The sequence below is a fragment of the Bidens hawaiensis genome, unplaced genomic scaffold (genome assembly GCF_021521415.1).
Source record: "Bidens hawaiensis isolate Kalapana, Puna unplaced genomic scaffold, B.hawaiensis_p1.1 tig00073771_1, whole genome shotgun sequence".
Classification (NCBI taxonomy): Eukaryota; Viridiplantae; Streptophyta; class Magnoliopsida; order Asterales; family Asteraceae; genus Bidens; species Bidens hawaiensis.
The window spans coordinates 20,574-38,632 of NW_027502828.1; the positions used below are offsets into that span (position 1 = coordinate 20,574).

Genomic DNA, 18,059 nt, shown 5'->3' on the forward strand with positions numbered 1-18,059 from the left:
AATAAAGTGCTGATCGACGAGTTGTCATCACCCGGGGTTTTTTTCTTTTGATCTGAACAAGATCAAAGGGTTTTTCCTCGCAACAAATCACGGTGTTCATATCATTTTCGTTCATATAATCGTTGTTATCGTTTTAGCACTAAACCTCACATAACAGATTTGAATTTATCCTTAGCAGATTTTTGTCCAAAACACTCATATTAATAATAATAACAATAAATTCACAAGCACACGCACACCACTCCCTTCACCCTTCTCTTCTTCACATACCAGGAACAACAACAACAACAATAATAATCAACAGCAAGAACAACAAGATGACCAAAAGAACAATAATAATAATAATAATAATAATAATAATAATAATAATAATAATAATAATAATAATAATAATAATAATAATCGACCACCAATCGCCGGAGGAGATAACGCCGGAGAACAACCCATAAACCCATATCCAAGCGGCTCCACAAACCCGAATCCGTGGATCGTCGGAGAATTAGGTTTTTTTTTGTTTTTTTTGTTTTTTTTTTGCTTGCTTAAAATTGGGGAAATCAGTGAATCGGAGGTTGAAGAAGAATCGGAGGTTCACCTGCAACCCCACTCAATTTCTTGATCTACGGCCGGACTGACTGGATCGGCGGTCTACTGGGCAAAATATGCGAATCCCAAAACACCAGTTACACCTACGGCTCCGGCCGCCTCGAGTCTTGCGAAACCCTTGTCGCCGACATTGCCGCCGTGAACCCAACCCACGTGTTCAACGCCGCCGGAGTGATCGGGCGGCCCGAACGTTAACTGGTGCGAGAATTAGGTTTTGTTTTTTTTTTGCTTGCTTAAAATTGGGGAAATCAGTGAATCGGAGGTTCAATAGAACTTCTGATGTTCTTAGTTTAGAAGCAAATCGGAGAGGTGGTGCTTGATGCGACGGTGGCGAACGGTTAGAGATGGTGGTGCTAGATTCGATGGTGGTGGGTGGTTAAGGTTGGGTGATGGTTGAGGAAGGGTGATGACAGGTGATGGTGTTAGTGAAGGCGACGGTGGTGGTTGCTGGAGGTTGAATGGTGGTGTGAAGATGGGTGTTGATGGTGGGTTTGGTGGTGGTGGATGAGTTCTAGAAGAAATAGATAGTTTTATATAAACTTTTTGCAAGTGTAGACGAAAAGACCAATATGCCCTCACATGCGTCTCACGTGAGGGTATTTAACTGAGTTTTTCTAACCCAGTTAGCGTAAATGACATAACGTGTAGGAAAAAATGTTTAAAGAACACCGCCTGCAAAGAAACTAAAAAAAAGACACAAACCATAATTTAGTTTTTTTTAAAGGACAAAATTTGTAATTCTGTCAGCTTAAAAAGGATTTTTTTACTCATCATATCATAATATTAATTCAACTTCACACCTATTAAATCGTTGTCAAGTAGCTCTCGTAGCTCAGTTGGTTAGAGCACCCGTTTAGTAAGCGGGAGGTCTTGAGTTCGACTCTCAACGAGAGCATACACTTTTGTCACTCTGTTTCTATTCTTCTGCATAAAAAAACACCCCAAAATATTAATCAATGTTTTTAAACAAAACCGTCTGTTGTTCTTCACATAATATCTTGATTTCCACATAATTTCTTCTTCCTTCGAATCGCCATTTATAGATATTTCCCTGTAAGTCTTTGCCACCAAATTATCTTCTTTATTATTATTTTAATACCAATTTGTTCATAGTAAACCAACAACTCCAGACATACTTAAGGCATCAATCACTACAGTCCAAGTGGTCCAACTGGACTCTTGGTCACCTTACTAAAGATAAAACAACCACCATTAAACCAAAACATAGCTATACCATCGATGCCCACCAACTGTTCGACCTAATGCCAGTAGCCAGCAAAACCAATTTGGTCAGTTAAGTTCATGTTATTATACAATATACTAAAAGCCCATTTGTTTTACACAAGTATTAGGATCCGGAATCTACTGCGAATGCTCTATCGCTTATAAACCAACGGATTTTCTTGATAATGTTATCAAAGTTTTTTTTCGTTTATGTTCGTTCGTTTATTAAAGAAACGAACTTCACGCCAAAAGATTTTATGTTTATATGTCTACCACTCTATTTGAGATTTTGAATGATATGCTGCTGCTACATACTATTTGAATGATAATATTTCTCCCTCCATGAACAAGATTTGTTGTAAATCAGTTAGCCGGATCAACGAAATACTCCGGCCAATGACATTTATATCCTACATTCAATCGTTTCTAGACGTAGGAAAGCTAGACCGTGCGGTCAATCTCGCACTTTCTCACCCGGTTCACTTCCACCATCCTCCTTATGTCAAACTTTTAGATCTTTGCATTGATAAACAGGCCTATAGTCAAGCGCGTATGGTGCATGAACATCTTTATGCAAACGGGTTTCATTCAAATTTACATGTAAATACCAAACTGGTGATACTGTATGCTAAATCGGGTGACATGAAAAGTGCCCGTGAAGTGTTCGATGAAATGCCTGAGAGAAGTGTGGTTTCTTGGACCGCGTTGTTATCAGGTTATGCTCGGAATGGTTATGATAAGGAAGCTGTGAAAGTGTTTGTTGCCATGCACCGGGCTGGTGTGAAGGCTAATCAGTTCACTTACGCGAGCACTTTGTGTGCGTGTACGAGGTTGATGTCGTTAAATTATGGTTCGCAGATACACGGTTGTATTCATAAGGGGAGGTTTATTTATTATTCTTTTGTGCAATGTGCGTTGATTGAATTGCATTCAAAATGTGGTGACATCAAGGATGCTTGCTACATATTTGATATGATGTCGGTTAAGGACGTGGTTTCTTGGAATTCGATGATTGGCGCATTTGCTGTTCGAGGCAAATGCAATGATGCAATTCAAATGTTCCGGTTGATGTTTCGTGATGGTATGTTATTTCTTTAAAATAATCGTATTAATTTTTTCTTTCAGTTTTCTTAATGATTTTTTTACAGGTATGACTCCTGACAACTTCACGTTGGCAAGTGTTCTCATGGTGTGTGCTCGAAGCAAAGATCTTGCAAATGTCACGCAGCTACACGGGTTTGTTTTAAAATTAGGGTTTGGATCATACAACAGTTTAAGCGGGTCACTTATTAACGCGTATTCAAAAATCGGAAGCGTGAGAAGCGCAGATCGAATATACAAAAGCATGAATAACAAAGATACAATATCCTGCACTGCATTAATAGCAGGATATGCTCAGGAAGGTAGTAACTGTAACGCCATGAGAGCCATGAATCTTTTCATCGAATTGCGTCAAATTCTAATGAATGTCGACCGTGTAATATTATGCTCAATGATCAACATTTGTGCCAACACAACATCATTAGGTCTAGGTAAACAAATGCATGCGCTTTCCTTAAAATGTTTGGCTTTGCATGATGTACCCATGAGCAATGCTCTTATTGACATGTACTCAAAATGTGGTGAAATCATAGACGCGCGCCTAGTGTTTAGCGAAATGAATGAGAGAAATATTATCTCATGGACTTCATTAATTGCTGGATACGGGAAACACGGATATGGGAATAAAGCAATTGAACTTTACAAACAAATGGTGGATGAAGGATTGGAACCGAACGGTGTTACATTCTTGTCACTTTTATTTTCATGTAGCCACAATGGTTTGACTGCAGAAGGAAGACAGTTCTTTAATAGTATGGTTAATAAATATAATATAACGCCTCAAGAAAAACATTATTCGTGTATGGTTGATTTATTAGCACGGGGAGGTGAATTAGAAGCAGCGTGTGATTTAGTAAATAATATGCATATGAAGCCAAACGCTTCGGTTTGGGGTGCAATTCTTGGGGCGTGTAGTGTACATGGAAATGTTGCAATAGGAGAAGTTGCAGCGCGACAGTTGTTTGATTTGGACCCTAGGAAATCGGTCAACTATGTGGTTTTGGCTGGCATTTATGCAGCAGCTGGCTTGTGGTATGGTGCTTGGGACGCAAGGAAGTTGATGAAAGTTGAAAACTTGCAGAAGAAGCAATCCGGATGCAGTTTTGTCAATCAACAAGCAAGAGGCTTTTGCTTTCATAACCGAAGCTAAAGTTGCTAGTATCTAAGGTTTGTGTCAAGTTTTCTAAAGTTTATGTTTATGAAACATTGGTTTACTTATATATTCCATATACGCATATGCATAAAGGGATTTTTCAACGAGTCTGAATGATTGATGTTGAATACATTGTTACTAGGCTATTGCACCCATTATTAGAGGCGGTGATTCGGTTGCAGCCGTGGAAAAGGTTGGGTTGGCCGACAAAATGAGCCGTATCCGGTATCTCGTATCCGGTATCTCGACAGTTGCAGTGCTAGCTTGGGACTTCTAGCTGGAAAGACGCTGCTGCTAAACTGTTATGACTGACACTCCCTGGCCCGACTCGACCCATCTGTTTGTGCAGGCATAATGGAAAAGGATATTATAATCGAACAAAAATACGATACCATAATAATTAATAAGGAACAATTTTAATATGTGGGCTTGAATTATTTGGGGCTTCAGGATTGATTCAGTTTGTAGGAATAAGCTGGAAAAGAAAAGACAAGAGAAGCATAAAGTGCAGTTGAGGTTGATTAGTCTTTAAAGTGTTTGTAAGTTTAATATATTGTATTAATGTTAAAAAATGTCCTTTGAATGAATATGGTACATTTAAATATATATTTAAGGTGCTTTAATGTTTGGCATGTTGTTAAAAATATAAATGCAACCTGTTCACCTAAAGTTACACTTCCTTACATTCAATATATTTCCAATGTTTTTTTATTATTATTAAGCATAACATAAATTTAAAATTATAGTTTAACAAAATTTTGTGTAGGGTTGTATTTCAAATTTGGGAGAAGGAAACACATCCAAACCCGAAATCAAATTATTTGGTTAAATAAATATTTTGATTCTATAAGCCAAATTTGATGAGCTTACATTGTAACAAAAACACCAAGTCCAAAAGAGTTTACATTATAAATCAATTAAAAGGAAGCTCAAACCGGCCTAAATTATAATTTTATTCCAACATTTAAAAATGGTTTTTGTTTAAGCAAAACATAAAATAAATAGTTAAGACTAATGACTGTAGTCTAACACTCTAACTTGACACAAACATGAAAAATTTCATGGTGTCAAGCACATGAACTCGAACATGAGATGAGGTTTCACTATACAACCTGAATTTTTTTAGTTTTGATTGATAATGTTTTAAAAGTTATGTATATGTATATACATAAAAATTATATCTAAACTATAAATACAGAACAATCACCTTTTGAAAGAAAAACAAAAACTAAATGAGTCACTATGCGAACCCGTCAGAGGGGGCGCGTGCCGTAATCACATGACTAATCACCAATCACCGGCCAGGCAACCCCCACTTCCCCTTATGTTATTGACCACGCTAGAACCTGCCCGTATCAGCGCCCCATTACCCGGCCAACCTACACGCACAAACATGCTCTCAGTCCCTCCTCTCCTTTCCTCGGGCTATACCACCCGAAAAAAGCTCATGTCGGATAAAAAGTAGTGAGTAGCGGCAATCCCGTTAAACCCACAACTGACTACCCTTGTGTGCTTTCTCCACCCTCAACTTAAACACGACATGTTTAGCTAAATGTGTTAGGCATGTATAACTCGAAAATAAAATAAATGACTCAAATTACAAGTACTATGCAGCCATTATCTTGAAACTCCAAGGACCAACACACTCTCTCAAAACACACAAACCCTTTTGTTTTTGTTCTTCCACATCATCATCATCATCATCATCATCATCATCATGGTACTGATTTCTTCTTCGGTGGAGTAAACAACAACAGATAACAATTTGTGTTCTTTCTTGACACCCACAAACAAGATTCTTCATATGGTGTTTATAATAATATTATCATCTTTTGAGGGTTTCTGATCATCAAATGGCCTCTGCCTTTCTTTCAAGAACAACACTCTTTGCTCGTCGTTTCGTGTCTTCTTCATTCATCAACCAAAACCCACAAATATTAGCTTCTGGGTTCTTTGTAAGTCTCATCTTTTTGCTATTTTACATGTGGGTTTTCATTGTATTAAACTAATTTTGTGATTTAGTTATTGTTCAGCTGATGCGTTGAATATAATCTTGAAACTTTATTATTTGTCTAGTTGTCTTGTTTAATAATCGAATGATGATAAAGATGCAAACTTTATGTGTTCCAGCTTAATATTAACATTTTTTTATGGGATTTGATTAATATAGCCCTAAGTGGTATGGTTAAGCTTAAGAGTTAATTTTTTTTACTGTGTTAATGCTTAAATTATTTTACTTTAATCACCATAACTTGTACTTAATCATAGCCCTTTTAGGCTATGTGTAGTGTTGGGGCTACAAAATGGGGCAATTTGTGCCATGTGGCGCATAGTCAGAAAATTGTGGGTTTTTGTTTTAGGGGTGTGGTGGTGTTGTAGGCCAATATATATAATATACATGTATATATATACCACACACAACACAATTTAATAATAATATTTCTCAAATGTTTGCCGGCGACAAAAAGCAATACCCCTCTCTTCTCTTTTATCGCGGGGGGGGGGGGTGTTTTTTTTCAAAAGCGCACCATTTGGTCACCCATTACGCATGGCCTTAGGGCTGTGTTTGTTATTATTATTATTTTTTTAATTCAAGTGTGTTTCTTGGTTAACTTTAGATATATCATATCAAAGGAGGTGTTTGGATGTGCGGTTAAGCCGTTAAAACTAATAATCCAGTTAGGGTGTTTGATCGAAATGTATTGTGATGCATGATTTTCGGTTATTGAGGCTTAAAAAGTACATATCTGCAGAAGTTAACTTTAAGAAAAATGATTATTGAGCTTAATGTAAATTTAATTTACTCGTTATCTTTAAGCACCTGATTACACAATAATGCCAGCTTATATCAACATTATTTGATGGGATTTGATTAATATAGTCCTAACTCCTAAAGGGTGTGGTCAAGAGTTATTTTTAGCTGTTTTAATGCTTAAGTTATTGTACTTTAACCTTAAACCTTAGGGCTGTTTTTATCATTTTATTTAGTTTATTCGAGTGTGTTACTTATTAGTTTTCGAACTCATATCGAAATAGGTGTGCTGGATGTGCGGCTAAACGGATAATTAAGTTAGGGTGTTTGACAAAATAAAGTATTTTGATTTATGAGTTTTGGTTATTGAGGGTTAAAAGGTGGTACACTGGTACATATATGCAGAAGTTAATGTTAAAATAAAATGAAAAATGATTGTTGAGCTTAATGTAGAATTACTTTTTATCTTCATGAATATGTTCAAGATGCAAACTTTATATGGCCCCAGCTTAATATCAACATTATTTGATGGCATTTGATTAAGAGGGTCAAATTATTCTACAAAGGGGAACAAAAATGAGAAGGATGAGAAGGATTTCTAGCCACACAAAAAAACCCCTCAAAAAAATAAAAAACAATAAATAAAAAATTATAACTCAAAATTTAATAAAAAAACGAAAAAAGTAAAAACACAAAAATGTTTTTACCGTCTTTCTCGTTCTCATAAAAAACACAATGGTAAGTGAAGAAAGTTGTTGTGTCTTTTTGTTTATCATTTTGTTTTGTGTTTATTTTCGTCATTGATTGTGTCTTTTTTCCTTGACATTGTGTCTTTTTCTCTTTATATTGTGTTATATTTTGTTCGGCATTGTGTTATATTTGCGATCTATTGTGTCTTTTTTTAGGTATAGTTGTATATTTTGTTCATTTTCATCATTGCGTCTTTAATCTCGCCATTGTGTCTTTTCGTCAATTTTTTTATATTTTTTTTGTATTAATTTTTTATTTTATTTTTGAACGTGAATGATGGCGGAAACATTTTAGTTTTTAAAGTTTTTTCATTTTTTATTTATATTTTGAGTTATGATTTTTTTATTATTTTTTTGAATTTATTTTTAATGGGTTTTTTGTGTGGTCACAAATCCTTCTCACACTTCTCATTTTTGTCTCCCTTTGTATTTTAACTTTACCATGATTAAGATAACCCTAAAGGCTGCACTTAAGGATTAATTTTGCTGTTTCAATGCTTAAATTATTGTGATTTAACCCCCGTAAGCTGTCGTTAACTGTAGCACTTAGGGTTGATTTATCATTTTCTGTATATTATTCAAACGCGTCACTCATTAGCTTTCGATATCATATCAAACGAGGTGTTTGGATGTGCGGTTAAGCCGTTAAAATTAATAATCTAGTTAGGGTGTTTGACCGAAATGTATTGTAATGTATGATTATCGGTTATTGAGGCTTAAAAGGTACATATCTGTAGTAGTTATTTTAATTAAAAGATTATTGAGCTTAATGTAAAGTTACTCGTTATCTGTCATCTTTAAGCACTTTATTACTCAATATTTCCAGCTTAATAACAACATTATTTGAGGGGATTCGATAAAAATAGCCATAAAGGTGTGCTTAATAGTTAATTTTTACCGTTATTATTCTTAAACTGTTGTACTTTAACCACCAAAAATTAAAGTTAGCGCTTAGGGCTGTGTTTATCATTTTGTTTATTTTATTCATGCGCGTTATATATTAGCTTTCAAAAATTATATCAAAAGAGGTGCTAGGACGTGCGGTTAAATGGATAATCTAGGGTGTTTGACAAAAATGTATTATGATATATGATTTTCTGTTCAATAGTTGTTAAGAAAAATGATTATTGGTTACATTTTCTTTATTATTTTCAGAAGAAACCCTTTCAATCTTGGGCTAGCCCGACTCGTACGGCATACAGGAGGTCTATATTGGTTCGTGGTGATATGGCTACAACCGTGGCTGGATCTACAGCTTCCTTTTCAACACGGTCCTTTTCAACCGGTGAGCCTGTTGTTTCAGTTGACTGGCTCCATTCCAATCTGCGTGAGCCTGATTTGAAGGTGCTCGATGCATCTTGGTACATGCCTGATGAACAGAGAAACCCACTCCAGGAATACCAGGTGTGTATATAAGTTTTAAAATATCATGGTTTCGTCTTTTAATAGCTTATTTAACAGATTTTGATTTTTGTTATTTTTCTCCTTTTTTTTTGTTTCAACAGGTTGCCCATATTCCCGGTGCTCTTTTCTTTGATGTTGATGGGATATCAGACCGGACTACTAATGTGAGTTACCGTCTTTTAACTTGTTCTTATGTTCATTTTTTAAAAGTAAAATTTAGTTGTAGACTATAAAATGACACCATAAATAGATATTTTTCACTATGTCATGTTTTTGACACCATAACTATATTGGTGGTTTAGTACGTCTCTAAACAGGTTGTTTCGGTTGACCACTATTACTTTTTTTTTCCATTGTATCAAATATGATTATAAAACCTCGATAATTGAAATAACACACACACACACACATATATAGGGTAAGGATCCTAAGAGAACCCTTTACAAATTGAGAACTTTGAGAACCATTTTGGACCACTAAAAAAATCTCTAAAAAATATTTAAAAAAATTATAAAACAAAAAAAACCAAAATTTTTAAAAAGTAAAAAAACCAAAATTCTTATATTTCATTCCGGTTTTATATAAAAAAAAAAAAAACCTTCGTGTTATACACGTGTATAATTTCATTTAATCTCTAGTTACGTACACATGTGTACATTATCATTTACCTTAAATTATACATATGTGTATAAAAAAACACATGTATGTACATATATGTAAAATTTAGCTAAACCAAGACATTTTTTTAATGAAACTGGGATGATAAATAAGAATTTTGGTTTTTTTACTTTTTTTATTTTTGCGTTTTTTTTTGTTTTAATTTTTTTTTTGGGTTTTTTGCGGTCCAAAATGGTTCTCAAAGTTCTCAATTTTAAAATAGTTCTCACATGATCCCAATCCTATATATATATATATATTGCAAATTGGTGTAAGCATTTAGATACACTTTGGTGACCTTAAACTCCAGTAAAAGTGCCACATATATGTTTTAATTAATTTTTTTGAATATTATTGAGCAGTTGCCACACATGTTGCCATCCGAGGAAGCATTTGCTGCTGCTGTTTCCGCTCTCGGTATTGAAAACAAAGATGGAGTTGTTGTTTATGATGGTAAAGGGATGTTCAGTGCTGCCCGTGTCTGGTGGTCAGTTATATAACCTCTATTTTACATAATAAGTATGAATTATATAAATTAATTGTAATCTTATTTGCGGTTTAAATGGGCTTTAATATTTTTTAATAAAAAGTCAAATCATTATTATAAGATACTTGCATAGGATGTTTCTAGTTTTTGGGCACGATAGAGTATGGGTTTTAGATGGAGGGCTTCTGAGATGGCGTGCTTCAGGATTCGATGTTGAATCGAGTGCTTCTGGTGATGCAATTTTGAAAGCTAGTGCTGCTAGCGAGGCCATAGAGAAAGTGTACCAAGGCCAGCCTGTAAGCACATAACATTTATGTACATAATATGTTTACAAGATTATCTTTTTCTGAACGGGTTTTTGATGAAAGTTCATTGCTTTGGCAGGTTGGTCCAGTCACATTTCAAACAAAATATCAGCCGCATCTTGTATGGACACTTGAACAGGTTTGTAGGATATTCATTAAGAAGCTAAATAAAACAGACCTAAATGGGACCGAAATGAAAATTAACGACCAAAATGTAGATGATATGAAACACCTTTTTTTTAAGCTTAGAAATATAGTATTTATCTATGACGCAAACAGATAGCATTTCAATACATATGTTTTGATGTCTGTGTGTGTGTTTTGCGTACATTTAATCGTATGTCTGCTGTGATTGTTACAGGTTAAAAAGAACGCTGAGGACCTCACATATCAACATATAGATGCTCGATCAAAAGCCAGGTATAAGAAATCAAAATTTATGAACTTTCGTATTAATAATTAATGTTAAGTAATGATTATTTTTATCCTAATCTTATTTTTGAGTAAAATGATTTAGGAGATTATATGCATAAAATACACTTTGGTCAACTTTAAACGCATGCACTTTGTTTCCTTTTTAACTATTTGTTAATATAATATTTGCTTGTTTGACCTGTTAAACGTGTTTGGTTTTGATGGTGATTTTGATTTGTTTCTCAGGTTTGATGGTGTTGCAGCCGAGCCTCGAAAAGGAATAAGAAGTGGTCATGTTCCTGGGAGCAAGTGCATTCCTTTTGGCCTGGTAATTAAATCATCTTTATTAATAGTAAAATGCATTTGGTGATTGCATGGATTAAAATTGGAGTTTTGGGTCGACCCGTTTGAAATAAAACACAACCCAAATTGACCCGTTCATAAGCAAACGGGTCAAAATTGTCACTTTGAAATTATGTAGTATTCTATGGTAAAAAAAAAAATTAGAACTTGTTATCGCGATGATACGTCAAGTGGAGAAATCAAATAGTATTCCTAAAAGAATGTTCATATGGCATTTTATTAATTTTTTTTAAAATTTTTTCACAGATGTTAGACACCTCACAGACACTGCTACCTGCAGACCAGCTCAAGAAAAAGTTTGAACAAGAGGGTAAACCAACTACTTTTTCAAATAAAAATAAATTTTAACATTATCAATTTATTATTATTAATACATTCCGTATGCATACAAAATTGTTGTGCAGAGATCTCGTTGGACAAGCCTGTCGTAGCTTCATGCGGGACTGGAGTTACTGCATGCATTCTTGCATTGGTGATGTTATTTTTTTCTTTTCTTTCAATCCGAAAAACAAGAATCATGTATTAATTATTAAAGTAATTTTTATTTTTTTAGGGACTGCATCGACTTGGGAAGACGAATGTTCCGGTTTATGATGGATCTTGGACAGAATGGGGAGCACAAGAAGATACTCCTGTTGCAACTTAAGCATCAGCTTCAAGTTGATGTTATTAATCAGTGTTCTAATTTGGTGGTGTTTTCTGATTTAATTATACTTGAATGATTTTATGTTTTGGTTAAACATGGTTTTGCCTTTGTGTTGCTATGAATCAAGTATGGATTCGGTTTAAGGTTATGTCCGATTTGTGGATGTTAAGGGTTGAATGGCATACTCAGGTTGATAAGAATAAAGCAGGCAATTATGTATACTTGTGCTGATGACAAATATTGAACTTGTTTTAGTTACAATGCAATTATGAAACATATTGTAGTTAGGATCATAATCAACATGACCGACTTGCTCATCAAATTAATCATTAGAATCAGAATCAACATGACCGACTCATTCGTCAATATTGATTTTTCAGATTCACCCACTTATGACTTGGAGTTTGAATTCATCCTAAGTTTCTTTTTCTCCAAAATGTTGCCTTTTTTGAAGGTCTGCGCCTTGTTTGATTTCTTGTTTGTAACCATTCATACCGAAAAATAGAGCAGGTAGCATAACAATGGCAAACACGAAATTACAAAACATAGATCATTTACGCAATGACTATTGATTCCAATTCAAAAAACCATCAATGCTCATGGTCACAGACTCAGGACCTTTTTATTAACTTCTAGTCGCAACTAAAAACCCTTAAACCAAAAGTTGGGTTCAATTTATGACATACTTCTCACCATGATTTTCGGGGAAAAAAACATTAAATCATGCATCATTCAAAGCAAGCACTCCAGGCAGTGTCTTCCCTTCTAGAAGCTCTAAGCTAGCACCGCCACCTGTCGAGATGTGGCTCATCTTGTCGGCTAACCCAACCTTCTCCACAGCTGCAACCGAATCACCACCTCCAATGATGGTCGTAACCCCCTTTCCGCTAAGTTCAGCCAGTTTCTTAGCAATAGCCTGGCAACAATAATATTCAATATCAGTATTATTATTGAAACTTTGGAAACCAACAAACGTAGTAACATACCTCTGTTCCAGCAGCAAACTTCTCAAACTCAAACACGCCCATAGGCCCGTTCCAGATAACAGTCTTGGTAGTATCCAAAGTTTCACTAAACGACTTGATGGAGTCCGGTCCAATATCCAATCCCATCCAGCCATCTGGAATTTCATTAGCAGGAACAACCTGAAAAACAACAATAAGTCAATAACACACCTTTTAGCGACATGAAAGACAATACGAAATATGATTACAAAAGTTGTATTATTTATAACAAACCTTGCTGTTAGCGTCAGCAGCAAACTTGTCAGCAATTACAACATCAGACGGGAGTAAAAGAGACACCCCTTTAGCCTTAGCCTTTTCAAGAAGTGATGTGGCAAGATCAAGTTTATCTTCTTCCACAAGTGATGATCCAACTTTGTACCCTTGAGCTTTGTAAAAGGTAAAGATCATACCTCCACCGAGCACAAGAATGTTCACCTTTTCTAGTAGTGACTCGATTACACCGATTTTACTTGAAACCTTTGACCCGCCAACAATGGCAGCAAATGGTTTAGTGGGGTTAGATACAGCTCCAACAAGGTAATCAAGCTCCTGAAAACATAACATATGTAAGAACTTTCCAATAACCTTTGTAAAACGAGAATAATAATATAATATACCTTTTGCATAAGGTATCCAGCAACAGCTGGCTTCAAGTGCTTTGCAACACCTTCAGTGGATGCATGTGCTCTATGTGCAGTACCGAATGCATCATTGACATATAAGTCTGCTAGTGACGCAAGCTTCTTTGCAAACTCGGGGTCGTTTTTCTCTTCTTCTTTGTAAAATCTGACATTTTCAAGAAGCAAAACACCGCCTTCTGGGAGTGCAGCCACCAGTTTCTCAACCTCGGGACCAATGCAGTCATCTGCCATCTTGACCTGTTGTTATAACTTATATGTCAATATGTTAAGAAAATACTTCATAAAAACAGTTAAAATAAAGATCCATCAACATGCTGGTATATTAAAGTCCCTAAACATGTCAAAATAAATGTGACTAACCAATTCTGGTATATTGAAGTCCCTTAGAGTGCGAGTATTTTTGAATAAAAATAATGATTTGTTACCCTTATTTAATGAAGTGACATAACACTTTTGTACAAAAAAAGAAAAACTATACCAACTTATCTTTTTCAATTTAAGAGGTAACATAACATGATTATTAATTATATTTTTTCACAAACACTTGCATTCTAGACAAGCCTAGTTACTTTAATATACAAAAATTGGATCAAGGGACTTTCTCGTGTACTTTTTATGTAGCACAATAAAAAAAGTATGAAGTGAAGATAACCGAAAAACAAACCTCAACTCCAAGGAGCTCAGATAGTCTAGGCACAAGTGGCTTCAAGCTGTATTTTGGTGTGACACCCTTCGGTCGTCCCTATAAACACAATAACCACATCTAATTCACACATCTGAACTCAAAACACAAATGGTATAAGCTTTTTCGCTTCAGATCCAAGTGATATGAATTAACATAACGAATTTGATATCCACATCGTAGTTAATCAATCAAACAGTGCAGATCTAAGTGATACGAATGAAAATTACAGGCAAAAAACCTATTCAATTTCATGTCATTTGAAAGTAGACGAGAGCACATATATCACAAACAGATTGCAGATATACACTTCAAATAATAGCAAAATATACACCAGATGAGACGAAATGATATAAGTAGTGTCACTTCAGATCTAATTGATAAAGTGATAAGAATGAACATAACCAATTCGCAATCCATATCGTACTTTTACAATCAAACAGTGCAGCTTTAATTGATACAAATGAGATTACAGGCAAAAAACCTATTCGAATTCATGCGATTCGAAAGTAGACGGTAACACATATATCACAAACAGTTTACAAATATATAATTCAAATCAAAACAAAAATATACCAGATAAATCAAAACCATATAAGTAGTTTCACTTCTGATCTAAGTGATATGAACAAACACAACCGATTCGAAATCCACATTGTTACTTGAAAAATAAAACAGCGCAGGCTTAAGTAACACGAATTAATACCACATTCAAAAAAACCTAACAGCAACACATATATCACAAATATACAAATTCAAATCAAAACAAAATCATCATCATCGCACTCAGCATATCCCACCAATAGCAAATATATGGTAGGGTCTGAGGAGGGTAAGATGTAGACAGCCTTACCTCTACCCTTTAGGAATAGAAAGGCTGCTTCCGGTGAGACCCCCAGCTCGAAACAAAATCAAAACAAAATCTATATACCAGATAATACAAAACAACATAAGTAGTTTCGCTTCAAATGTAAGCGATACGAATAAACACAACCGATTCGAATCAAACAGTGCATATTTAAGCAAAAAAAAAAAACTAACGGCAACGCATATATCACAAACAGATCACAAGTATACCAACTCAAATCAAAACAAAATCTATATACCAGATAATACAAAACAACATAAGTAGTTTCGCTTCGGATCCAAGCGATACGAATATATCACAAACATATCAAACAGTGTATATCACAAATATATATACAAATTCGAATCAAAATAATATCATATCAAATGATAACAATATATATATATATATATATATGTATATACCAGATGAGACGAGAGGACGACTTTGGCACCATTAGACATCAAGTATTTAATGGTAGGAACCGCAGCACGAATACGCGTATCATCGGTAATATTAAAGCTATCATCCAAGGGCACGTTGAGATCAGCCCTAACGAAGACTCGTTTTCCCTTGAGATCTGCTTCCTTCAAGCTGCTAACACTCTTCTTTGTCGCCATTTCTTATTAATGATAAATAAACCCTAGAATGAATGAATACACACAAATATTAATAATAATAAGAAGTTATATGATATGTCGATTAGATCGGATCGGAGGAAAGTTACTTACGGTGATAATATTATGCAGATTTGATCAGAGAGAAAGAGAAACGAAGGATACAATGTGCCTTTTTGTATGCACTGTGTGTGGCTTAAAATCACACTTGGTTGGCTGGTTGAAAACAAAACTTCTATTATAAAATGTGAGGAGTTGGTCATATTAAATAATAATAATAATAATAATAATAATAATAATTTTATAAGAAATTTACTTCTTCCGTTCCATTTTAAATGTCATGGGACCCAAGACACACAAACTAAAAAATATTTGATAATTTTATTTTATAAGCGGTAAAATAACAATAATGTCCTTTAAGTTATTATGGCTAAATACCACTTGTTTTGTAAAATGAAACATCTAGTATATGTAATATTAAGGGCACAATTGGAAATTGAATTTATATATATATAAATGACATTTAAATTGGGACAACCAAAAATGAAAAAAATGGACATTTAAAATGAGACGGAGGGATTATTTATTTAGTTTTTACTTTTTGGACGGCGAATTTGAACTAGTGATGGGTTATTGGTATACCTGATTATCTTTATTCCGGAGTACTAGAGATTAGAGGTTACAAAACCGGGTTTTTTTGTCAATGGTTTTTAAACTGAACTGGTTTAGTTAAACCGTGATCAAAACCGGTTTGGTTTAGAGACAGTTTAGGAGCATGAAAGGTCGAATTGGTTCAAGTTAATTTGGTTCGGTTTAGAACTGGCGGGTTGGGTCAGTTTGAGACTCAGTTTTTTTTGTCAAACTGGTTTGGTCTGTTTAACTAGTTTGTAGTGAACCGGTTCCAAACCAGAGGCCCGTTATATATGAGAAAATTTGGCCTATCCTTATAATATAAATATTTGGTTAGGTTAAATATTAAATAAATAAATAATAATGAAAAATTAATAATCCATTTTTTTTATGGCTCTGATACCATAAATACAGGATCAGAGACCGGGTATCTTTCGATCTCTTATTAATAATCCATTTTAAATTAAAATAAAAAAATTAAAAATTTTTATTTGTCTTGATTTTCTAAAATATATATGAATAGGCCATATGGATGTTTTACCCATACTTAACTGTCATCATTGAATAGTATATGGTCAGTACAGGCCACGCCCTAAAAACGCCTTCAATCATCAAAACGGCTAAAACGGGCTACCATAATTCGACCACTACGCATATTCACATGCCTGTTTAGTATGGAACCAGCCCAGAAACACTCATACATATTTCAAAAATTTCAGACTTTTTTTTTTTTTTTTTTTTTTTTTTTTTTTTTTTGAGACATGGATTACAACTAGGTCATGGTATGAATCAACACTTTAGGAGTTTAGCCTTTCATTAGGCTAAAATTATAAAAATAAAATAGTAAAGAAATAATGAATTGTACCTGGAGTATGAAGTACTTAAAAACTTCAAAGATTTTTATTATCGAATATTTTACAAGTGAAAGAGAGGGTTTTTGATCAGTGGTTTTCTGATCTCTCCCTCTAAACAAAACCCTACTACTCCTTTTATAATGGGAGTTCTAAAAAACAAACAAAAGAACAACAGTAAAAGTAATAATTATACATCAATTATCTGGACAATTGTGTCCAAAAGAGATTCCATTTGTCTGGGCAGCTGGCTTTAATTATTGTACCTCTACCCAACTTTTTGAATTATTGATTCTCCTTTAATCAGACGCATGTGATCTGGGACCCATAATTTCGTCCTCATCGTCAATTGATTCAATTATTTTCTTCTTTAACATTTCCAATTTTGTTTTGGCCTTTATTGTGACCTCATCCATGACATCATCTTCTGGATTTTGAGAATAACCTGCTAACATTGTATCTTCTTCTTCTTCTTGATTAGAAGATGGATTTGAAGAGTATTGCGATGAAGATTGCCCTGGTTGGAAGTTTTTTATTAAATCTTCTTCCATGGCTGCAAAGTATTTTTCCAGTAAATCTTTTCTGGAAAGATCCTTTCCTTCTTTAATTGATATCTTCCTAGCAATTTGTTGAAATGGGCTAGGAGATTCTCTTTGAGATTGAACCTGAATTTGTTTTTGATACAGGTCCAGAGTTGATTCGATTTGATCAATGGTCTCTTGACCTTCTATGACTCCTTCTTTATTTTTTGAAGTCAATTTTTTCCAAAATTTTGTATAGAAAATTCTTCTTAAACATGGAATATTTTGAGTGGTATGACCAACTTCTGAAGACCATCTCCATATCCATGGAATTCCAAATTCCATAAAGAAAAATAGAGAAGGCATTCCTTCAATTAACTCATTATTATGAGTAGCTTCGATTAT

The 18,059-nt window shown here is 34.4% G+C and overlaps 2 protein-coding genes, 1 non-coding gene and 1 pseudogene across 6 annotated transcripts; 3 read left to right on the forward strand and 1 right to left on the reverse strand.

The window, feature by feature from the left end:
- Positions 1–1,424: 1,424 nt before the first annotated feature.
- On the forward strand, positions 1,425–1,498 carry TRNAT-AGU (transfer RNA threonine (anticodon AGU)). Its single transcript has one exon. It is a non-coding gene; the product is annotated as a tRNA-Thr (tRNA).
- Positions 1,499–2,088: 590 nt separating this feature from the next.
- Positions 2,089–4,068, forward strand: LOC143606245 (pentatricopeptide repeat-containing protein At3g20730-like; annotated as a pseudogene). The gene is made up of 2 exons (XR_013148712.1): positions 2,089–2,908; positions 2,976–4,068. The product of XR_013148712.1 is annotated as a pentatricopeptide repeat-containing protein At3g20730-like (transcript).
- Positions 4,069–5,775: 1,707 nt separating this feature from the next.
- On the forward strand, positions 5,776–12,077 carry LOC143606242 (thiosulfate/3-mercaptopyruvate sulfurtransferase 1, mitochondrial-like). 3 transcript variants are annotated; one of them, XM_077082074.1, is made up of 12 exons: positions 5,776–5,836; positions 5,875–6,036; positions 8,738–8,986; positions 9,088–9,150; positions 10,006–10,130; positions 10,264–10,426; positions 10,515–10,574; positions 10,797–10,855; positions 11,096–11,177; positions 11,459–11,522; positions 11,617–11,684; positions 11,766–12,077. In XM_077082074.1, exons 2-12 carry the CDS (start codon positions 5,935–5,937, stop codon positions 11,856–11,858), a joined length of 1,128 nt encoding a protein of 375 aa, XP_076938189.1. In that variant the 5' UTR covers positions 5,776–5,836; positions 5,875–5,934; the 3' UTR covers positions 11,859–12,077. The 3 variants fall into 3 exon arrangements, with proteins under 3 accessions (XP_076938189.1, XP_076938188.1, XP_076938190.1); XM_077082073.1 differs by having other exon boundaries at positions 5,823–6,036; XM_077082075.1 differs by having other exon boundaries at positions 5,823–6,036; positions 8,741–8,986.
- Positions 12,078–12,424: 347 nt separating this feature from the next.
- On the reverse strand, positions 12,425–15,687 carry LOC143606247 (phosphoglycerate kinase, cytosolic-like). The gene is made up of 6 exons (XM_077082077.1): positions 15,461–15,687; positions 14,171–14,248; positions 13,483–13,743; positions 13,097–13,414; positions 12,845–13,003; positions 12,425–12,774 (listed from the first exon to the last, which is right to left on the reverse strand). The coding sequence occupies exons 1-6, from the start codon at positions 15,653–15,655 to the stop codon at positions 12,580–12,582; spliced, it is 1,206 nt and encodes a 401-aa protein (XP_076938192.1). The 5' UTR covers positions 15,656–15,687; the 3' UTR covers positions 12,425–12,579.
- Between the last annotated feature and the right edge of the window lie 2,372 nt (positions 15,688–18,059).

Bases quoted from the DNA above. Each gene is read 5' to 3' on its own strand.
- LOC143606242 (XM_077082074.1), top strand. From the start codon at position 5,935: ATGGCCTCTGCCTTTCTTTCAAGAACAACACTCTTTGCTCGTCGTTTC. The intron at 6,037-8,737 runs GTAAGTCTCATC...TATTATTTTCAG, and splicing joins TATTAGCTTCTGGGTTCTTT to AAGAAACCCTTTCAATCTTG. The intron at 10,427-10,514 runs GTAAGCACATAA...TTGCTTTGGCAG, and splicing joins AAGTGTACCAAGGCCAGCCT to GTTGGTCCAGTCACATTTCA.
- LOC143606247 (XM_077082077.1), bottom strand. From the start codon at position 15,655: ATGGCGACAAAGAAGAGTGTTAGCAGCTTGAAGGAAGCAGATCTCAAG. The intron at 13,004-13,096 runs GTTTGTTATAAA...GTTGTTTTTCAG, and splicing joins CTGCTGACGCTAACAGCAAG to GTTGTTCCTGCTAATGAAAT. The intron at 12,775-12,844 runs GTATGTTACTAC...TATTGTTGCCAG, and splicing joins AGTTTGCTGCTGGAACAGAG to GCTATTGCTAAGAAACTGGC.